General features: G+C 38.8%; 1 protein-coding gene across 3 annotated transcripts in view; it reads left to right on the top strand.

Moving 5' to 3' along the window:
- Window positions 1-23,007, top strand: part of PARVA (parvin alpha) — a 65,906-nt gene that overhangs the window by 9,713 nt on the left and 33,186 nt on the right. Inside the window, exon 1 of one of the 3 annotated variants that reach the window (XM_054068218.1) lies at window positions 22,071-22,236. The exons of the other annotated variants lie outside the window; for them this stretch is intronic. Within the exon in view, the coding sequence (XP_053924193.1) occupies window positions 22,206-22,236 (31 nt within the window). The 5' untranslated portion in view covers window positions 22,071-22,205. Of the gene's footprint in view, window positions 1-22,070; window positions 22,237-23,007 lie in introns of those variants that run through there. 3 annotated transcript variants of the gene reach the window in all.

The following is a 23,007-nucleotide window of genomic DNA, read 5'->3' as shown; positions in this document are numbered from 1 at the left end:
CTTTATACGTATAGTCATACGTTTTCTGTTTGGTGTGCTAATACTTATTCATAGATAACATTACTTGGTTTGAATACCCTTGTCCCTCTTGGGACTGGGTGTGTATGTGTGTATTGAGTGCACCAGTGAGTTAACTCGCTTAGGTGACTGGACTGAAATATAAACAAAAGATGTCTTGGACCAAAAGCAAAATCAGATCAGCAGCCTTATGTGGATCCTTGGCCTACAATGCAGATACCCCTTGACAGCCTATGCTCAGGCCAGAGAAAAGCAAGGGCCAAAAAAAGATAAAAACTGGGATGTGACTGATCAGGAGTGAGTTGTATTGGCAGAGCTGCATTAGGAAGATTAGCCACCATCTGTTCACTCGAATCCTGCACCTGGCTCTAGACTGTACTGCTGTTCAATCAAGTCATGATCTTCCTCAAAATATTACAGAATTACAGGGTTAAAGAACAAGGCTCTACAGTATCAAATGTTCTGCTTTCTTTTTAGTTTTGTAGTAGTCCTTGTGAAATAATTGTATGTGGTGCTATAAAACATGTTTGTTGTGTATGTCGAACTAATTCCAAATGAAAGAGTCTGTTGGTCATGAGTTAGCAATTGCGTTTTTCTTTCAGTCTTTACACTTATCATCTTGACTTCTTATTGATATGTTAAGCACCACATAGTGTAGCATGGTTGACAGTATCTTACTCATCTTGTTTTTCTTAGATGATTATTTTTGCGAAAGAACACCCCTGGAATATATATTTCTGTCGTTCTTGGCAGTTGTAGTCATGGTTAAGTCCTTTTGGGTTTCCTGATTTCTACTTACTATAATGCCGATTCTGTTCTTTTCTGGAGGGCAGTCTATGGCACTGACCAGATGACAGGTGAGAATAACCTTTATTCATACTGAAATGTGTGAAATTCCACCTGGAATTTAGGACTTTAGTCAGGGTGGTAGGCGAGGGTGTGCAGCATTTGTCAGTGACCACTGCTCCCTTTCAGAAACTCTGATTAGACTCTGAAGGATGTGGTGGAGTGAGGAGCAGCTGTTCATCTCCAGACCAGTGGAGATTTCCCAGACAGGAAAATACATTCTTATAATGCAAAAGCTTTGAGAGCATCAGAAATTCTAAATGTAGTCTAAACATTATGATTTCCTGAATGTTTCTTTAGTATAGCGTTCATCATTTTTTAGTGGAGTGTGTGTTCACAAGAAGAAAAATCCTTTGCCACATCTTTGGTATTGTACTGAAGTCTCATGTAGTGTTATAATGTCTTTTGCCTGCTTTTGCATGCAGTAAAACAATTTCTAAATGCTCTAATTAGAACTGGGCTCTTGGCATTGGTGACTGCAGCGGTGCACAAGCAGACAACTCAGGCAAAGTCGGCTACGCTAGAAACAAGATGGAGAAAGGGAGCTGTGAAATCGATTTGTTTTTCATGCATGTTTTTCTTTATTATCCTTTGGAGAATCCACCTTTTTCCACTGGCTCTATTTCTTTCGTCATTTTCGTGTAAGTGCTTTCCTATGTTCATGTCTGATAAAAATAGATGAAGTTCCATGTGACCAGTGATGTTCAATAAGTAGACTTCAACACAGCCTTTTTCAGATAGTGTGTGGGTAATGCCTGCAGGCTTCTTTTGTTAGAACTTAATGCACCAGCTTCTCATTTACTGCAGAGGAAAGATGTAGGTTGCTTCTCATGGCCTGGTCGTGGGCTTTCTGGTCCTAAGAGGTTATTATGTCAGTGCTGTCTTGCCAGTTGTACCTGCACTTCTTTAGCTCACGATTGATTTTTTCCCTGGAATTACAGGCAGTCAAAGACTTGGGTGTTAAGCAGTCATAGGGCTATGGTGGACCACCTTTCTGGCTCAGCAAACAAGCAGGCTTCGTACTTTACAAACAGATGGACAGAGGTACAGGCAGCCTAGAGAGCACGTGTGCAGCAGGAGTGGATGCTAAGGTCAGAATTTCCCAGACAAGAATGTCTAAATTGCTGTGCCCTACTTATCCAACTGTGAGCTGGATTAATGAAAGGGAGAGTTTAGACAGAGAAGTACTTTGGGTACATTTAGTGGAAGAAGAGAGCGATATTTTCTTTTGTATCTGTACAGGTGGTCCTTTTGAAGCAAGCCAAAATAAGCTTCCTCACCTGGGTAACGGCCTGAATAGGTTGGCAGGGTGTGAATCCATTTTCAATGTGTGTAAAGAAAAGCGTGACGGTTTGCCAGTGTACAGCCTTTCATTTATTTTTTCTTAACAAGTTTCTTCTTCAGCCATCAAGTTAGACTGAGGCCTAATATTTTTTTTTCCTTTTAACTGTAGGCAGTTCTAAAGCAGCAAACTATTAATTGTGAAATATTGGTTTAGAAGAGCACTAATGCACAGGGGATTCTAGAGCAAACGAGGCAACGCTGTCAATGGTTCAGATTGTTCTTAATTACAATAATGGCATTATAGGAGCTGCAGTTGCTGTCGGGCACAAAAGAAGATAATGATAATGTCAGAGTGCTCAGAGTAAATGCTGTATAATGTATTGCAGTACTGGATTCAAAAGATGATATGCCTAACTTGTCGTCAGAGTGCATGAAGAAGAAGAATGGTAAAAGACCAGAGTAGTTTTTGTTGTAACTATGTAGTTCAGCGGTGTGGGTTTTGTGTTTCTTTTTTTTTTTTTTGTGGCTTGTGCTTTGAAGTGTAAGAAGAAATGTGTTTAAATGATGTGTGTTAATTTTACTAGAAGGTGTGATCACATCTGTCCTTCCCACTTGGAATAAGGGCAGTCACCCTTGCTTTGAGAAGGAAAGGAAACAGGTATTGGCTCAGTACTGTCATACCCTCAACACAATTAATATTGATCCCATTAGAATAAAATAACAGGAATATGGTAGATTTGCCCTTGAGTCAGAATTTGCCCCAGTAGCCACTGAAAATATGTCCAGATCTACTTGATGCATGTGATCCTTGTGTTATAATGAGGCAAAAAAATTCAACTCTGAGTTTTGGGGGTGTTTTGAATTTTATGGCTGGAGTCCAATTCTGTTCTGTAACACTTGTAAACATTTTAAGGCCATATGCTCTGCATTCAAATTCATTATTGGAGAGGAAGACACCTTACTGTTCTATTGCAAAATAAAACACACAGCAAAGCAGGTCATGGTCTTGGATTCTTGTCAGTGCTTTCTTATAATTCTCAATTATAGGAATAGGTAATAAACTGGAAAATAATGGTGGTGTTCTTCATTATACCATGCATGTTCAAAATATCTTTGTGTCTTTCATACTTCCTAAAAACTCATTGCAGTGGTGGGATGCAGTTGATTTGCATCTTTATTATTTTGTTCATGTTTGACTGACTTGAAACAGTTACTAAGAGATGAAACAATTATGTAGAATCCAAATATATATATTTTTAGGAGTTGTTTTCTCAGTCACAGAATGCCAGTATGCTTTGTAAATAAAAATATTCCTTAATGAGCAGCAGGGTGTAGGTGCTCTGTAGGGCACAAGGTGGCTCTAGTTCACGAGGAAATCTGGCGTGGGTGGAATAAATGTCAGGAATTAGTTCACAGCAATCAGCTAGAAGTGTGTCAGAATGGAGCTCAGCATTTTGCTGTATTACAGGTCTGGTATTTTGGTTATGAACTGAATCTTAATGTGTCTTTGGAAGAAGACAGTGTCTAGTCTTGGATTGCATTTTGCATCTCATCTTTCAGTTTTGAAGGAGTTAGCCCAGTGGATTTTGTTAGATGTTCTGAGCTAAGTTGCATTTGTCTGAGTAAAAGCTATCAACTCTGTGTTCCTAACAGCATTTCCAGGGTAAGCTATGGAGAAAACAGAGTTGGTGTGTACAGTAAGAGCAGAAACTTAAAGTAAGCTAGGCAAGGACAAAACAGATTCAAAGGTTCACAAGAAATGGTTTTATCAATCACGTCATTAAAATATAATGGATAGAGGAGAGAACATAATAAGTTGAACTTCTGACTGGGCTTTTGGGGTGTGTGTGTTTGCTTTCTCTTTAACAACAGCTCATCTGGTGTGTAATTTTTTAATTTGTGTGAAGTAGGCAGAAGTTTTCTTGGGTTTGCATTTTTAATTTGCTTTGCATCCCGTTGCAGCACACATTATATTGGATAAATATATGAAGAAATAACATTTCTTTATGTGACCTTTGCCTCTGTCCCAAAGGAGGAGGATTTGGTTAAGAGGTTTAAGCTGTTTTACTTAATAACAGTTTTTCTCAAAGTAATGTCAGGTGTTAAAAACAATTCATAAATCTAATTTTGCCACACTATTTATTTAAAAAGTCTTGAAGCTTATAGTTTTCCTCTCTAACATCTAATGTTAAATACAGCAAAACAGATTAGGTACAAGACCTACATAGAGTTAATATGAAAAATAAAGTGGTGCAAAGCACCATTTTGACTTAGTAGATTCTCTGTATTTTCAGTTTTACAAATTAATTTTATCAAAAGTTAACTGTGGGCATGAATCTGGCTAGTAACTCCCCTTATTAGATCTAATCCCTTTGTTCTTTATTCAGACAGAACGCCCATTAAGGTCAAAGAAAGTTTTGACTGAATAAGGAATACAACAACTGGCTCTAGTTTTAGTACATATAGGGCCGGATTGTGGGTCATGGCCAGCTTAAAAGTGTACAGCTCCAGTTATTCCAGATCTTGTGCATAATAGGCAGATCCTTAACACTGTTATGACGGTACTTTATTAACATGTCAAATACAGAAGAAAAAACCCTGACAGTTTTACTGCTGCTTAGAATCTTATTAGCATGTCTTAATGTTTTGTGTTTTTGAGCTGAAATTATGCAAATACGTCTTCAAAAACATTTCCCTGTTTTCATGAGAGAGTGAAGAAAATAAAAGTAATCAAAAATTGCAATTAAATACTGGAATAGTTTGCCCAATTAATAAATCTGCATTTGCAGAATAGAAGGTCTGTGGGCTGGAGCTGGCTCTTAACTTAATGTTAACTTACATTTAATTAGCCAGACCAGATGGAAGCTGGCTAGGCTTCACATGAAGGCTTGTGGGAAAAAGACATAATCTTCCATTTTGTCAAAGGAACTAATACCGCAGATTAAAGGTTGGTTTTCTTTTCAGAATGTAAAGAGTGGATGCATGGTGGCTGGTGGCAAGAAACAGCAAGGGAACTAACAAATTAGCTTAACCCCTGGATGACTAGTATACCAGCTCTGCTTCATTTGATTCCCCAGTTCAAAACGTTGGTCTCCGGTGTCAGTAGTAAATCCCAGAGAGATAAGAATGTCTGTACATTTTCTTTTTTTGTCAGGGAAGTAGAGTCCTATGTAGACAGTTAGCGTGGATAGACAGATGAAGCTCTGGGAAAGGTTTTCTTATTCAACCGAGTAAAAGTTCATGCTGTTCAGATGCTAAGCACTTGGGATCAGGCTGACAAACCACTTAATTCCTCACTTAACAATAAGCATGAAGTAGACAAGTCAAGTAGACAAGTCAAGAAACCATTCATGTGCTCAAAGAGGTGCATACACAGATCAATTCAGAGCGCAGATCTTAAGGACTAAATCGGGCGTATACTGTGTTAAGGCTTTAAAATGTAATAGAAAGAGTGAAGCCGATCTGTCAGACTGAACCGTACACATAGCTGCAAGAAATTACACATTTAAAAAATGAGGAAATCAGAGTCCATTAAACCTAGCCTCCTTCTTTCTTTCTTTTTTTTTTTTTTTTAATCCTAATTGTTTGAGCGTTTAACCAGTTTTAGGGGATACTTCTTAGTGGATTCAGCAAAGTAGAATTCTTTCTGAAGTGGAGAATAATAACTTAATACCAAGAAAATAAGACAAACTTTGTGTTGCTATGAAACGTCAAATGCCACATTACTTATGCAGAAAGCAAGGTAAACCTCTGCACTGGGTAATAATTAGTCTAACTTTGGTCTGCCATCTTTGCATGTATTAGTTACAGTCCAGCTTGGGAAAGGAGGCTGGGAAATACCTGCTTTTTTAATCAAGCTTATGTCTCTGTTCGTGTCCAGCAATAAGGAATTAGATGTCTGGTGGACTTTACCAGCTGAGATGAAGGCAATTGTAGAGCAGGTAGGTGTCTTTTGGACAGCCAAATACATACCGAATCTAGGTACCTAGATTGCTGCTTAAGTTCCCACAATGCCTAGTCCCCTGTTAGTCTAACACAATGAATTTTAAACACTTAAAACCAAGCTTTTCAAAACATTCTTAAGCTTGCTTATGTTTTGTAAAACTTTTTTTGCTACTAGGCTGTCTTGCCTAGATTGTCACATCTAAACTTTCCCATAGTGGTCAAAAATCCATTACAATCTGACAGTTGTAACACTTCAGTGAAGTCACTTGGATGAGATTGGGTCAGTTCATAGGAAGAGCAGAGTATCTTGCAAATGTCAGTTAATAGTCTGTGTTTGCTGACAGTCCCAAGAGAGAGGGCTAGGGAACTGAATGGTTGTGAAAACTGCAGCCTGTTCGTGATTGCCTTAAGTAGATCGAGGTTCAATATGCTGAGGTGAGGAAATCTGTGCTGCTGTTTACTGTAGCATTCTTAGAGCATGGATAAACATGAAACTCCAGCCCCACACTCTGCAAAGTGCACAAATTTAAAAAAATAATTTTAGGACATATGGCTTTTCTACTGTATCAGCTGAACTGGAGCATCTAAGGATTTGGAATCCTACCAAGTACTTTGAAAGCTGCGTTCACATGTATGTATGTGGATGCTTTTGTCTCTTTTCTCATTTTTAAGTAATTATATCCTGAGGATGGAAGTAGAAGAATTTTGCTAGTTACCGTTTACTAGACCACATTTATCTGTAGTTACCAAATGGTGGCATTGGAGATACCACAGTTATTTTCCATTTTGAGTTACTGACATATTTCAGATGCCACTTGGTGACAGTATTTGAATGGAATGGTAAATTTAAAAAGAATAATAGTTGGAAATAACGGAATAAGCATTTACTTAGTAAGTGGCACGCTTCAAATGTTGTAAACCCAGAGAAGTATAGGAGTAGGTATTGCATTTTGGGAGAAGTGTATGTAGTATGATATTTTTTTTTTTACTGTCGCTGTCAGATAAAACTTAGCACTGCACATCTAGACCCAGCTTATGTTCTCTGGTAAATGCTCACCGCTTCTTACGGACTGTATAGTATAACCCAGTAGGATTTGTCCCAACAAGTTCAGTTGAAAAGAACGTTTAGGAACAAAGTCATTCATTTACATCTGGTAAGTATGTTGGACATCTTCAGGTGGGGATCACATTCAGTTTTGTAAGGATGTGAGTACAAATTCTGCTTTCATTAAACTCTTACAAAAAACCCTGTTGAAATAGGAAGAGTTTTGGAGCTGCCCTTTTCGTGGAAGTACTGTGCAGTATGAAACTTGCCAAAAACTAATGGATCGTTTGCAGGAAATTGGAAGTTAAAGTGCATGAGTCAGTCTACTTCAAGGCTGAACAATTTCCACTGAACTTAAATAATGAATGCCAAGACTTAGTACAATTGGCTGCAGTGGTTTTCTTCAGTTGTTTCATCCAAGCACTATAGAGGATTTAGTTTATCAGAGTCCTTGTCTTTTAGTTTATCAGGCTTAAAAAGTGTTAGTGTACATTGTTGCTACTGTCATTCAAACCTTTGCAGTAGAAACAGCAACCCAAGTGTTTTTATTTTTCCTTCAAAGAAGTTACTATAGGTAGTATGGGCTAGAATGTTCAGTTTCAGGGATTTCATCTGCAGAAAACAGCCGTCCACTTTTGTAATGTCAGTCTCCAGAAAGGAAGAGGATCATTTCTTTATTCAAAAGTGGTATATGTTAGCTTCACACTTGCTTCTCAAAGGATACAGGTCATTTATTTCCTGGTGTATACAAGGACTTCAGTATACTTATTGAAATCTATCAAACATCAGATAGAGAAAAGACAAAATAATTATTAATAATTTTGATTTGTAACAGATCCTATGCCCAGAACATATTTGTGCAATATTGCATTTTGCCAGGGTACTAAATGAATCTATCTTTTTGTAGGAATTCAGGAATGTTCCTGTATATGTACATGGCTTAGATTTGTTTAACGTGACTTATTTACTTGACGTCTGTGTGTGTAAAGAGTGGTTGAAGGCATGCATGGCCTGGCAGATTCTTTGTTCAGTTCTTTGCTCTGACAGTGGGAGTCCTGTTCTCCAGTTTGTATCAATAGTTGAACCTTCTGAACCTTTCTGAGTTGGAGAATCACTGCGTGTATCAGAGCCTTTAGACTTTGGTTTCATACAGGCAGTGTGATGGGAGGTAGATGATGTGTCTCCCTCCATTTGCAATTGCTCGTGACAGTGTTATTGCTGGGCTACAGAGATCACTGCTTGCCTGGAGTCACAGAATTACAGAATGGCTGAGGTTGGTTGGAAGGGATGTCTGGAGGTCATCTAGTCCAACTCCCTGCCCAAGGAGGGCTACATACAGCTAGCCTGTCCAGACAGCTTTTGAATAGCTCCAAGAATGGAGACTCTGCAGCCTCTCTGGGCAACCTATGCTAGTGCTTGGTCACCCTCACAGTAAAAATGTTTTTCCTGATGTTCAGACGGAACCTTCAGTGTTTCAGTTTGTGCTGATTGCCTCTGGTCCCTTCACTGGGCACCACTGGAAAGAGTCTATCCCTGCCTTTTTTACAGCCTCCTTTCAGATATTGATGCGATCCTCCTGAACCTTCTCTTCTCTAGACTAAACAGTCCCAGCTTTCTCCGTGTCCTCTCATGAGAGGTGCTTCAAGCCATTAATCATCTTTGTGGCCCTTCACTGGACTCTCTCCTGTAGCTCTATGTGTCTCTTGCACTGGAGAGCCCAGAACTGGACACAGTACTCAAAGTGTGAAAGGGCATCTGTCTCTACTGGTTTTCCACCATGCACAGCATCCATGCAGCTCTTCAGCTGTGGCTTGGTCAAAAGAATGGGCATGATGTTTTAAGAAAATTTGACTATGCTGCCATATGAAATTCACATGAAATTGGCCAAATGTTTCTTGGTCTGAGAAGGTTAACTTTATTTAGAAGAGTAGTTAACCACTTTTTCAAACAGAGAGTAGTCCTGTATCAGGAGGAAAGGATTTATATTTTTTGTTTGTTTCCTTATTTTTCCTTCTTTCTTTTAGTTCAGTTAGATGGAAACATGACTGAGGTTTTCAAAGCCAATTAGAGAATTTTGCTGCGCTGACTCAATGCAATTTTCTGTTGCCAAGTCTGCTATTTGCCTCTGAAAATCGCATCCTGAAATGTGCCCACCTAGAGTATGTCTCCTAAATAGTGGCTAGAGACTCCGCTGTATTAATTTACATGCATTTACCAGGGTGCAATTTCTATTACCTTTGCCTCTAAAAAGGTAAGTATTTCCTCAGCATGTTTCATTGGAGGCCATCTTACGACTCCAGAGAAATCTTATGTTTGAGATCTTGAAAGAGAAATTATGCTCACACCAGTGAGTATAATTATCTGGTACTTTTCTAATGTTTCTAATCTAAATAGGAATGTTAGATTTTTATTTCTTTTGTTGACTTAGTATTTTACTTAATAAGCATTTTTTTTTTTATTTTAAGCATTTTATTGTTTTATAAGCAACTGTTGCTCCTATATCTGCTAGGTAACATAAAAACAGGCAGGTGAAGGGCTGACCAACTCAACACTTACTGACCAGAGATGTGCAGCTGTAAATGAGGATGAATGAGTCACATATGTTATCTTTCATAATGCCAGCCTCCAACAATTTGTCTTTGGCAACTCTTTTTACGTACATTTGCTAAACCTCTCTCCACATGTTTCCTTTGGTGAATTTTCCCATTTGGCCTCTGACAATGTTAAATTTTTGGTACCTTCAGTGTGCCTGAAGAATTTCTCAGTTTTACTATGAGGTTTCTGAAGACTTATGCCTTAATTGTAGTTGCATTTTCTGGAATATTGCTTTTAGAGTGCAAATTCCCTCTTCGCCTTCTGAGTGATTGTGTGATCCTGAGTATGTGTGATTTCACGTGCACAGCAGGATTTTAGGAAGTTCCAGCTTTAGTGCTGCAGTTTCATTAATCTTACAAGCTGACTGAAACATGGACTCTCTGATGGTAACCCCTGGGGTGTCACCTCCCTTGAGCCAATTCAAGTGTTTGTGGGGATGCAGAATGAATGAGATCAGGAACTGAAAGGTTAAAACTAACCTTTTTTATGTTGACTGGTTGGTTAGTTTTTATCTGAAGCTCTTTCCTGGTGTAATTTATCCTAAGGCCACGTGAAAGCTTGTGCAAGAGATGATAGTCATGTGGGAACGACAGTGAGTAGCGAGTTTAGGAACAAAATGCAATCACCCCTTTCAAAAGCAGTGGCCGTGGCACAGGTTCTTGAGTTAGGTTTGGATATTTATTTATTGTGTGCCTCAGTTTGCAGATGACGTGAAATGGCGCAGTGATGAGGATTCAATTTGAAAGACCATTTGAGCTTTCTAGGTGAAAAATGTTATTAGGTGTGAATATGGTGAAAGGCTTAGCGGACAGGTGTATCTTTAAAGAAATGGTTTGAAATCCAGTAATTTAGTTCTAGGTTTAATTGAAAGATGTAATCCCAGCAACTGGTGCCAATGTCTTCTAGGATTTAAATCTAATGCACTGGAGCATGTAATTTAAGGCTTTACAGACCAGTGTTAGGGCATATATGCTTATCACTCGGCACATGTTAGTATTATTCCTTTGGAATGCTCTTAATTGAAATCCAGTAGTTGCTTACAGGGCATTTGATGCTTACTGTAAAGAACACTCAGTCAAGTTGGCAGAAAAATAAATTTGAAATAAGAATGATTTTTCTCAGAGGTACAATATTATTGGCAGAAGCTTTTGTAACATGTTATCATTAACGTGAGGTTATATATGTGAGGTTTCAGCACGATGCTTCTTGTTGATTGAATTATTTCTGTTTTTCTTTTCCAAATCCTAATACTGTCTTTAGTATGAGGAAAGGGGTTTTACGTTGGTACACCAGAAAACAGGACGCTTTGCAGCAGAATAGCCACTAGGGCGTGTCTGGTTTACACATTGTACTCTTAACATCTTATACTTAAAAGCTAAATTTGTTTTGGAAAAGTTACACTCAGCAAACATCTTGATAAATTGGAGAAATTTTCAGCTATTTTGAAGGGGAGGAACACACCTCAAAATAAGTGTTTTGTGATATACTGTTGCTTGTTGAAATGTTATGTTGGGGTTTGTTTGGCTGATGTACTGATGATGCTCAGTAAATAGGGTTAATTGTTTCAGTGTGAGAAACTGGTTTTAAAAATGAATTCTAACTTTTTGACCCCATTAATCATAAAACTGCCTGACTGATCTTGCTTACTGTAACACTGTTTTTTTTTTAAATTGATGAGTCATGAGCGTATGTTAAATACAATTTCTTTAAAAATAAAAAAAAAAAGCCCTGCTTGCATCTTAAAGAGATTTTGTAAGATAAGAATTTAGCATATGTATGTCAGTACATATTGCAGTGGGCTTACGATATGAGCTTATATATGATATAGCTTCAATGAAAATTTGATCCAAATTAGACTAGACTTTGATAAAGGTTTGTGGGCACATGTTTCTGGGAGTGGCTGGAAGAACTTGCTGTAGGGGAAGGTTCAATCCTGTGTGTGCTCTACCTAGAAACCAGATAGGGTGATGTTTCTGGTTAAAGCAAAATGCAGAATTTAAAGCAAGGAACCAGTGAATATGAAAATTAATTTTTATGTTTACCCAGAAAGGAAAAACTCCAACTATGTTCAAATTAATTTTCTTTGCTTTGTCTTCAAAAAATATTTTTAGAAATTAAATAAAAAGCATGATTCAACAAACCAGTTGGTTGGTTTTGGTTGTGTTTTTTGGGTTTTTGTTTTGTTTTTTTTTTTTTATAATGCCATTAAAACTTCTTTGGAAGAAAATAAAAAACCTCTTGAGAACCCCTGCCCTCTGTTGCAGGAGCAGTTATAGCTGCAGGGCTTTAACCCACTCTGCACACAGTAATCACAAAGTTAGCACTGAGAAAACTGAACAAAGACCGATGACAAGATTTAATTCTATCTGTCATTCAGTTCAAAAACAAGAGTGTTTCGAAGTCCATAGCCTTTTAAATGTATAAGAATATTAAACTTCTGTATGCCTGCAGAGCTGTTTTGCTGCCATGTTCTGCTTCAGAGCCCTTCACAGAACTGAAGTGAATCCTGGTGACTCCCCTGTGGGTGTGGAAACTGAGGCACAGAGCCATGATCTGACTCGTAGTACACAGCCAGCTGCAATGCTTCCTCTGCTCTCTGGGCTTTCTAGATCCCTCCTTTCTCCCTATTTTGTTATTTTGTTCCTACCTTGCTTTAACATTTTTCCTGTAGAGACCAGCCACTCTTAATCTATTTAACAGATAACAAAATGCGCATAAAATTAACAAAAGCCGCCTTTGGTTGCATTCACCCTTACCCTCCCTCCTTGTTTTTAATTCTAATTCCTGGTGACCCTTTTTTGACATTTATTACCTTTTAAGAAGTGGCAGGATCAGGCTGTTAAGTTGAACTGAATTATGAAATACTTAACCCTCTTGTCTCCCCTCTGATACGCCAGCCCCACACATACCAGTTATGTACGGAGACTTCTTGCAGAAAATTCTAGAGGGCTTTTCTTGTAGAAAAATGTGACGTTCAAGTGCTTATCTCTACCCTGGATTGCAGCCTGTGTAAGATACAAGAGGGATAAAACCAGAAAGTTCATTTTCTCGCACTCTGAATCACTTGTGTGTCCAGGAGCTCTACTTTTACCATTTAAAAAATGAATTTTGGATTAAAAAACCCACACTGCAGGCTTCCACACTTTATTCAAGGAGTTAAAAGTCTGGAGCTGTGCTTGATGAGCCAGATGGTCTTTAACAGTAACATTGTTCATATTGTTTAGATTATCCTGTTGCAAGTACAGTGCCTCCTTTACCTTTTATGGAAGAAAGTGTGGAAAATTGACCACAGATGTAAGTAACCAAGAATGATGGCTGAGGCAATTCTTACCAGGCCTCCCTCTCTAACACGCCTGATCCTGCAGATAAAAATAAATAGAGAAATGTGAGGCAGCATGAGAAATATCTAGTGTTACCTATTTAAGTGTTTAATTTGAGCTCCGTGAGCTACTAAAATCTTTATTTTCTTAGACTGAGATTTCTTCATATTGAACTGGTTTCAGTCTGTTGTTGCAGGCAGCCTGAATGCAGATTTTTATCCAGGTACTAAATAGCACATCATTATATATTATATATTTTTTCCATCCTGGTTGAAAAAAAGGGCAGTAGGAAGAAGCCAGCTACATTGACCTCAAGCACAGTTTATGGTCCAAAAATCTTCATGAGAAGATTGGTACCCATTTTGTGCTGTAATAAGACAGCGCAAACTCCCTATTAATATTGATTTGATTGGTATCAGAAGCAAAGGGTGTGCCAAATTAATTAGAGTTAGCTCATTGTTACTTCTAATAATGGACTGCTGAGTTTGTGAAGCATCTTGCAAGACAGTTCCAGATTGAAATAAACATTTTTAGACAGGTATCTCTTTTGTGCAGAATCTGGAATTAGAAGGCTCAGTGCTTAAACAGAACAAAGAGGAAATGCTACAAATGAAAGCAATAAAGCCCAGTTTTATAAAGTCCTTTTGTCTCCTATCACTTTTCTTTCTCTCCCTCATTTCCTTCCTGTTATTAGGAGCTGCTGTCAAACTGCATTTACTTATGGCGAGTGGTTCCCTTCGGAGCCCCTAACCTGATATTGCTGTATTTGCATGCAGGTGCTACTGTGGTGAAGCACAGCCTCTCGCCTGCCCTTTTCAGCCTGCCCTTTTCCCCCTGCCCTGGCAAAGCAAAGAGAGCTGTAATTATAAACCAACAGGTTTACCCTGTGAGGGCCCAGAAACCGAAAATCTCATGTTTGTTCGTCAACATGGGTTAGCTGGCCAGGACATTTTAACAGGGTGGTTGATTCCTTGGACTATTAAAGGCAGCGTCTTCCTTTTATTACACTAAACCTTGATTGATCCAGGAAATATTTTCTTTTGCCTATGCAGTGCTTTTAAGCTTAATTCTGACAGCATTGGTTCATGGAAGCACAGACTATCAGATTCTTTCTAATATTTTTTTTTAAAGACTTTTAAAAAAATTGTCAGGAAACATATTTTATGGGGATCACAGGAGGATGGAAATTACCATGAGAACTACGCAGTCTAGGATGTAGTGTAAAATCAGGGGTTAATATTGGGAACAGACTTCTAAGGCAAAGTTCAAACAGGCGGTTTAAGGTGCCACTAAGTGGGACAAGTGAGAGTCAGTAGTCCTTTTCATATTTTTATTACATGCATTCAAAATATAATTAATTTGATTGGCAGCATGGGGCACTGTTTTTCGTGGTTTAACTTCTGGTTCTGCTTCCTGCAGTATCTGGAAAACAAGATCTGTTGGCCATACCAGCTGTGGCTCTGCCAGCAAAAGCAGAGGGGAAAAGGGGGAAGCCAGGATAGCGCAGGTGGGGGGAAGTGGCGGCAGCAGCAGCTCCAGGGTGGGGGGAGAGGAAATGTGACAACAAACAAGGACCTTAGTGGGGGCAAGGGGTTGGACAAGGTGACAGGAGTGTTCAGGAGGTGACCTGCTTGAATCAGGATAAAGTGGTTGAGAGGAGAGCAGTGCTGTGGTGAGTTGGTGAAGCTTAGACAGGGTGGGAGATTGCTGCTGAAGTGGACTAAGCCTGTGTCTGGGACACAGCAGCTCTTGAGTGCCAGTCCTGGTTCTGTTCTGAGGCTGTATGCAAATTCTCTTTTTTGTCTCTTTTCCATAAAACAGCGATGATGGCTATTACCTGCTTAAAGTGCCACTGTAGTTCTTAAGCAGCGGAATCATGTTGGCCTTCGTTTGTGCCTTCAGGTGCCTACCTCTATGCCAAATTAAGGTTTTGCTTTCTTCTTCCTGTTGATATTACAGAGCAACCATGGCTATGAAAAAAAACGTGTTTGGACACCATACTGGCTACTACAGTGGACTAGTTAACCTAATTGCAATTGGGCTGCACAAGTAACAAAGGGCACTATTTGCCTGGCATGCCCTTGAGTACTTAGGAAAATGGAAACATTTGAAGAAAAACAGCTTTCAGTAGGTCCATGGTGTTATCTGGAGACCTAATAGAAAAACTAGAATTAACTTGTTAACAGATGTAACATTTTGCAGCAGAACTCTAAAACTGATCCAGATCTGTCACAGACATCAATTTTTATACTTGAGTTGATCAGTCAGTGGGGGAGCCTCACCTGTGTTTTAACTCATTCAGACAAGAAATAAATACTAAGGTCTGTTAAAGTTTGAATGTTTCCTAAAATAGTTTTAAAGCAAGGTTGCTTTAACAAAGGGATGAACACAGATCAGCTGCCAACACATGATTCACAAGACCCTAGAGACTGCTGGTTAGATAAAGCAAAACTGTGGATCGCTGTTAGTACTCTAGAGAAATAAGATGGAAAAGTTCTCATTATCTGGGCAAGACCGGTTAAAAGTGCAGAGAGGAAGAAGAGTAGTGTCACACAATGGAGTCAAGGCTGGTGTGTGAGACACTACTATTGTTGTTTTAAAATATCCTACAGAGGCACGTGCTGGAGACAGAGCTCTACAGAATTTAGCTGTGGAGATACATTTTTACATCTTGACTCAATGAAGGCATTATTTGTTAAATTTTACAGGAAGAAGGCAAAGAGTGTTTAATCAGTTGCAGCTAACCAATACAGTAATTCCTAGCTTGGTCCCTTGAGGGTGAAGTCAACATACTTATATCTAGATCTGTACTATGATTATACGCCTGCATCACAAAGGAAACAAGTGATCTGTTGCAAGTCAGCGAAACCTTCCTCATAATCTTTCAAGTGTATTCAAATAGACCATAGAAAACACAGGTTTGTGGACCCCCGCACTCAACTAATAATGTTTAAAGAAACTGAGAAGTAGCCTCTTCTGCTACCTCTTCAAAGGAGACAATGAATTCAAGTGGATCCCTGTAGGACACACAGGGAAATGTTAGGTCACCCACATACTGACCATCACCATCACCATTCCAGAGTGTGCCCACATAATAGAAGTTCTCTAAATTCTTGAAAATAGGCTGTCCAGTTCGCTGAAGCTTTAGAGCAATTCTGCAGCAGCATATAGAAGTCCAGAAATAATTCTGTTTGGTTTGGAGTCACCTCAGTGGGAATTAGTCACTGGTTCTGATCAGCAGGATGGCAGCAAAGCAGTAGCATGTATAGTAATGATTTTATCTGCAAAACTAATTGAAAGTTAGGTTACTGAATGTAGAATCAGAAATAGTCTGTGTGCATGTAATGGGTGAGGTGGTCTCTTTTTCTGGTGCCTGTGTGGTATTTTGATTTGTTGTTCTTCATCTGTTCGTAAGTGTAGGACTCAAGGAGCGAAGCTGAGCTGCAGAGGGACTGTGAATAGCGCGAGTGCTTTCTCAGCGGAACACAAGTCCTGAACTCTAACAGGCATTGTTTGATGTGTAGAACAACCTAAAGTCTTCCTATGAACAGAGCTATCTAAATATTAGGTACTTCTGTTTTTCAGGTGGTGTACCCTACCACTTCTTGTTTCTGACAGATATGCTGGGAATTTCCTTTTTCACAGGCAATGTCTGTCTTGGTAGAAGCCTGTTTTCATGACTAAAACTATGATGAGAACATCAGCCTAGCATGGTTCCAGGAATAACCTACACACCAGTTATACTCTGCCAAGAACACAGAGACTGGTTATTGAAATGAATGGTTTTGGTTAACATGCACCACAAAGTAGAAAAAAAGATGCCTATATATTTTAGTTCATAGATAATTATCAAGAAATTTTGTATGGAGAAAAATAATGTATGGTTGGGGAATAGAAATATAAGCCTTGAACTTCCTATCCTGAAAATATAAATCACTACAAGTTTTAGTGCTGCATGACTCATATGCAGAGGCCATAGACCAAATTTGCTGATGGAGGCAGGATGAAACAAATTCGGCTGCATTTTTATGATATTTTTCCTGCTGCTCTTAGCTTTTTATTTACCCAAAGTAATACAATTTTCCAGAGTAGTATAACAGCTCCAACATATAGAACTGCTATCCGGTTCACTGCTTAGGTGCAAAACTGCATGGGAACAGTGGTGTGTCAATGAATAGCTTACTGCATTTCAGGGAATGTAGTCTCTCTGGAACCATATTGCCATCTTGGCAGTACTCTAGAAAATATCTCAGGGTGGAATTGGTGTATTAAGGGAGTATAGTGAATAGGACCCAGGACTAAAGGAAATCCAACTCAAGTAACGTGAAGACAATGGAAGGTAGAGAGAAAGTAACAAGAAATGGGGGGTTGGTAATGCACAGATCTATAAATCAAGGGTCTTTTTCCCGTTACTCTAGCACAAACTTTGAGCTGATTTTGGGCATCCTTGTAAATCAGTACACTGTAGTTTTTCACTTGAGAAACAATATTATAGCACTGAGTAAGCTGTTTGGTTATCAATTGTGCTGCTTTTACTCTTGCTGAGCAATATTTTTGTGCCACTAGAGGAATAGCTGTAGTTATGATTTGGGTCCTATCTGCACACTAGTTTTATGCTCCTGAGATTCTGCTGACTTTGAGGTTGTTTCTGTAATTTCAGTAATATTGCTGCTGTTTAGACTTTGATTGAGCATAACTTAGAAAATGAGAGGAGAGTAATTCCTGCATTCAGTTTAAAATGTCTGTACATAACAAGTCAGCAAGCCTAGCTGCATGTGAAAGTGTTAGACCTGATAATGTCTTGATTTAATGTCAGGGAATGAGACTTGCTTGTTAGGGGAGAGTATTATTCAGTGTTCCAAATGATCTGGTTTTGTGTGCATGTAGGGTTGTGTTAAAGATTTTATTATATATGGCATAAAAAAGTCTGGTTTTTTATAGCTATAATGCCATTCTTTTTCCTCCGTGTGTTTAGAGGAAAAGGCAATGCACCTCCCTGCGTTTGGTAACATGTGGGCCTTGCAAGGTGCGCTACAAATAATAGTAGCATACTGGAGGAGCTGTAGTCCCTCAGGATCTTGTCGACATATTTTTAGCCATTTGTCAGTTACATGATAAGTGAACTGTGTCATGTCAATGGTATTTTATTTTTATCAACAGTCTAATTTTTTGCATTTGCCATCCAAGTCTAGTTGGAATTGCCCCTTTTGAATGACATTTGTCAACATTCTCCTGTGTTATTTATAAAAGACAATTTGATAATTTGTGCGTCTAAAGAACTGGTACCTACCTCCTCCCTTTGCATTACATATCGTGTTTTGGAACTCTTCGCTTCTGGATTTTAGCCCTCGTGAGTGGGGGCAGAGGGTTAAGTGTCACTCATACCCCCAAAGCCACCCCTGAAATCCCAGTGGCCAGCCTCCTGTCATCCATCAGAGAACAGGGGAAGGCACGAAGGCAGTACGGAGACAATGTCTTTCTTCACTACAGTTATACATCAATACACTTTGGCACTGCCAGATATCTGACCTATAATTTCATAGTAATTGAGCATTTTCTGTGACTCATAGTTTGTGTGACTCTTTTTCTGCATATGTATAACATACGAGCCTTTCTTCTCATCTTCCATTTATGTGATTCCTGCCATTTTAAATTTAAGTACATTAGATTTAGACTTTTTGTAATGAATCTGCATGATTTTGTGTTCTACGTGCTCCTGAAATAGCCTGGGGGAACCTGATAGACACGATTTATGTGTGTTGTTTAGAGACATCAGAAAGCATCTGATTGATTTTGTCTGTAACTCTAATCACCATTTTACTGTAGCATTGCATTGTCAAGGAAATTATGAATTTTCAAAGGCAGGATGCTTGCCATATTTAGAGGTGCTGGTACTTAAAGGAAAATGGCTCAGAGATCTACATATCATATTTTCTCCTACTGATTCTAGTGGTAACTCAGATCATAGCTTGCAGAGTAGAAATAGATCAGCATGTATTTCACCAACAGTAAGTCTAATTCATCCGTTTCTGTTATTATTTCCTGACTTCAACAGAACACAATGTGGGCAGGATGCTTCTGTGCGGCACTGAGCTCTACTGCTGCAAAGCAGTTTGTGTGAAATCAGAAATGGATGCAGGTCCTGCAGTGCGTTGCATATGGAAAAGGAGAAGGACTGATGAGATTTGGCAATATTTATTACTGTAGTGGTGAGATACTTGGAGTCTTCTATGTGGTTCCTAGGTTTCTGTCACTTTTGCACAGGGCAGAGCAAAGGAGACAGAAGCATTAAGGACCCAGCCCTGTAATTTTTCAATTGAAATCAATGAGTGTAAACAGTAAGCCAAATTCTCTTCTGCTATCAATCAGTGCTCTTCTGTTGGCTTTAGTAAGGCTGTGCCCATTTGCAGTAGCTGAGAATTAGGTTGTTACTCCCCTCCCAACCTTTCTGATGACTTAACACAATTTTTTTAAACATGAAAGTCTTGTTTCAGTTCTGGGTTGTTGGCTTATATGTTTAAATTGGAGGCATGTCAGTCTCATGCAGTCAACACTTTGAAGAAGATCCATGGATGAGGTTAGGTAAAAATGCATTTTTTTTTTCTTACTACTATCTGGATTTTCTCAGAACCAAGATAATTTTATCCCATTTGCATCAAACATGCAGGTAACTGTAGAGTCCTGCATCTGTATTGTTTCTGGGGAAGCAAAATAAAATTACAAATGACAGTAATTGACATTACATGCTTTAATTAAATTTCCTCCTCTGTGAACCAAAACCTTTTAACCAAGTATTGCAGTGCTATTTCTGTATTTATTTGTTACATGGGTTAATGTGCTATGTGGCAGATATGGTATTTATCCATTTTCACAAATTAAGCTATCAGTGTCATGTTGCCTTTGAATTGTTTCCTGTATTGATGGCCAAAACCGCTTGAAAAAGACTTTAGTCCTCCCTGGCTTTACTTGTGTTTTTACAAAGCTGAAAATTGTGGGGTGAAAGTGAAAGTGAACCCTTAGGAACAGTTTGGGAAACTCCAAGCTCAAAGCAGCTTACCAATGTGGTGTTTTCCCCTGCAGTGATTTCTGCTAAGGGAAGGGGGAAGTATACAGGCTTTTTGAATGATGGTTTTGTTGTTGTTGTTAGATTACAGGAATTAGAAATTAAGTTCTGGTGAATTTGTTTGTGGCAGGTGAAAATGGGCTATAGACAGTATGATTAGAAATTCTTCTACTCGGTCCTCAGGCTATGTTCTTCAGACCTGCTGTTGTCACCTTCTTGCCATGTTGTGCTCTCTGAGAAAGCAGCTCTGCTTTAGCCAATTTGCAGCTTTCTTGCTCTACTGTAACTACACCTATTGGAGCAGTATACCTGGACATGATGACATGATCTTTTGGCTATGACTGTAGGTATAAAAACTCGTTGTAAAAAAACAGCTTTTATTTACTATTTTTGTAAGACAGCTATTTATTGTGCATGCAAAGAAGTGCCACTTTACAGATGGGTATAAATAATCACTTATAGCATAGGTTGAATTGATGGTGCAGGTTGCTGTGGTTCCAGACTTTCTGAATTTTCTTAACGTGATCATCTTTCAGCGTTCTCCTTGGTGTTCCGAGTGGAGTGTGGTTTTGCTTTAGCTGTACTTATCTCCTAGATGGGATTCCCATAGTGAAGTATGTTAGAAACTTTATTCTATTCAGTTTATTCTAATACAGTTCTGTTCAGAAATTGAGAAGAGGAAGGCTTGGTATAGAACTGCCAGCTCAATATTGTCCCGTAATTGAATGCTGTTATTCAGCAGTTCAGCAATCCAGTTTCCCAGTACCAGAAGGTAGTGGGACTCCAGGAGTCAGAATGGGGACCCCTGTTAATGCTTGTGAGTACAACATGAAATAGGACTGTTGATGGGGGAAAGCTACTTTTAGGAATGACCCAGTAGCTGCAGGCTGATGTGAATCGGAGACTCCTTAGAACTGGCGAAGAATGTGGTTTCAGAACAGTGATGAGAGCTCTGTGTCTTTTCCTGCAAAGAATCACATCTGAGGAACGTCATGTAGCAAAGTTGAATAACCCTAAACAATAAATACCTCTCAGTTCTCCATACTTGCCTTTTGGCACTGGTATTTCAAATTAAGTTCATTTGGAAACTAGAAAGGTAACCGCTTTCCATGGCTTAGAAATGAGCCAGGCGTGTGTCACTTCCCTCATCCAGCTCCAAGTTGAAACAGACACTTAAACATTTTACAGCTTCTGAAAAGTTTTAGTCTGTAGAAAAGTTCATAGCTATTTGCTTTAGATGATCTTTTTATTACTGTCCTTCTTTGGAAGGTCCCATAGCCTTTAAAACTAGTTCATTTCTTACCAGTAGTTTATTATTCTTTTGATGATTCGTGCCTCTTCTTTCCTCTACGTTTTGGCTTTTTATATGCTTTTGCCTGTTTTAGAGCTTAATCCTCCTTCCATGTGAATTTTGCTAATTATTTCAGTATGGAAGTAATAATAGAGAAAGGAGAATTGTGATCAGGACCTGAATTTAGTAACACCACGTGTGTCTCAATTCAGGCAAAAGGATTCAAAAGATTTTGTAGCACTTGTTGACCAGCCTTTGTTTCACAAAAAAAAAAAAGGGAGGAAAATTTCCTTCCAGTATTTCCAGGCCTGTGCCTAGACCTTTCCTACTCTTTGATGGGAATTGTGGCTTTATTCAGTTGGAAGAGGAAAACGTACAAGTTACCTACAGCAGGAATAGACTACGATCAGTGAAAACATGTGCTTTACACTTGCTGTTTGAGCATTTTGTTGAGTTATACAACTGATAACAAAAGCACACAGTCAAAACTGTATCCCAGCATTCAGAATGCAACTTACCAATCTGCAAAAAGCAGATTTAGTTTCTTTTGCAGATGGTCTATGAGTCTCATGTGGCATCATATTAAATTATATAGGCAGTCAGTCACTTGTACTAAAGCGATGCTCTGAGCTGAGAGTTGTTATGTGCTTGGACCATTCTGCTGGAAAACAGGCTCTAAAGCTAATACAGCTTCTCTGAAGAGCAGCAGCAAAGGGGCCTGCAGAGCAAGGGGCTTCCAACACCTTGAAGACCACTGTTCTTCCTGGGAATGCACTATGAGGGTGGCTCAGCGACCCGATGATGGGCTGTGGAGCATTTTGCCCTAAAGGTAGGAGACTGGACCGACTTACTCAGTTATTTTTCATTTTTGTTTCTGTGATACTTTAGGAGTATTGTTTTCTGACCTTATATTTTTGCAGAGTATTGTTTTCTGACCTTATATTTTTGCAATGGTAGTTATTTTTGTTTTGTAAAATGTTGAAGGTGAGAGTGGGAGTTTATTGTCTTTGTCAGACTGCATTTTTCTGGTTAAAAAGAAGAAGAAAATGCAGTAGTTTGTTTATTTTGAATGCTATTCCATGAAAATATTTCTGCAATATGAATGGGAGAAAATTAGCTGTTTTATGCTAGTGGTACTTCATAAGAGTATGTGTTTCTATTAACTTCAGTTTGGTGCAAATTCAATCCTTAAGTAATACTGGATCCAGTGTGAAAACAGTGATTTTTATCAGCTGAATTTTCACTAAGGGAAGATTGCCATTTGTAATGGAAAACATACTTGAGATAGCAGTTTTCAAATGGGCTACGTATCACACAGTAGGTTCATTTTAATATTTGTGCTTATGAAAATGAAAACTTTGTAGTACTACGTGCTTTCTAATAGGAATATTAACATAAACTCATTTATGACATCAACAACAGGATACTGCCGATTATTTCTAGAAAACTCTGAATGTGTTAGTGCTGTGAAGTAAAACCCATTTGAGGTTATTTATATGGGTGATTGAATTGCAATTTTTGGTGTGTTCACCTGCAAAGTGGGAGATACAGCCACATCTGTTATTGGGAGGAGTGTTTTGCAGGCTGAAATTGATACATT

The sequence above is a fragment of the Cuculus canorus genome, chromosome 5 (assembly GCF_017976375.1).
Source record: "Cuculus canorus isolate bCucCan1 chromosome 5, bCucCan1.pri, whole genome shotgun sequence".
NCBI classification, from domain to species: Eukaryota; Metazoa; Chordata; class Aves; order Cuculiformes; family Cuculidae; genus Cuculus; species Cuculus canorus.
The sequence above is the reverse complement of the archived record's forward strand: the minus strand, read 5'-3'. Positions and strand labels throughout refer to the sequence as shown.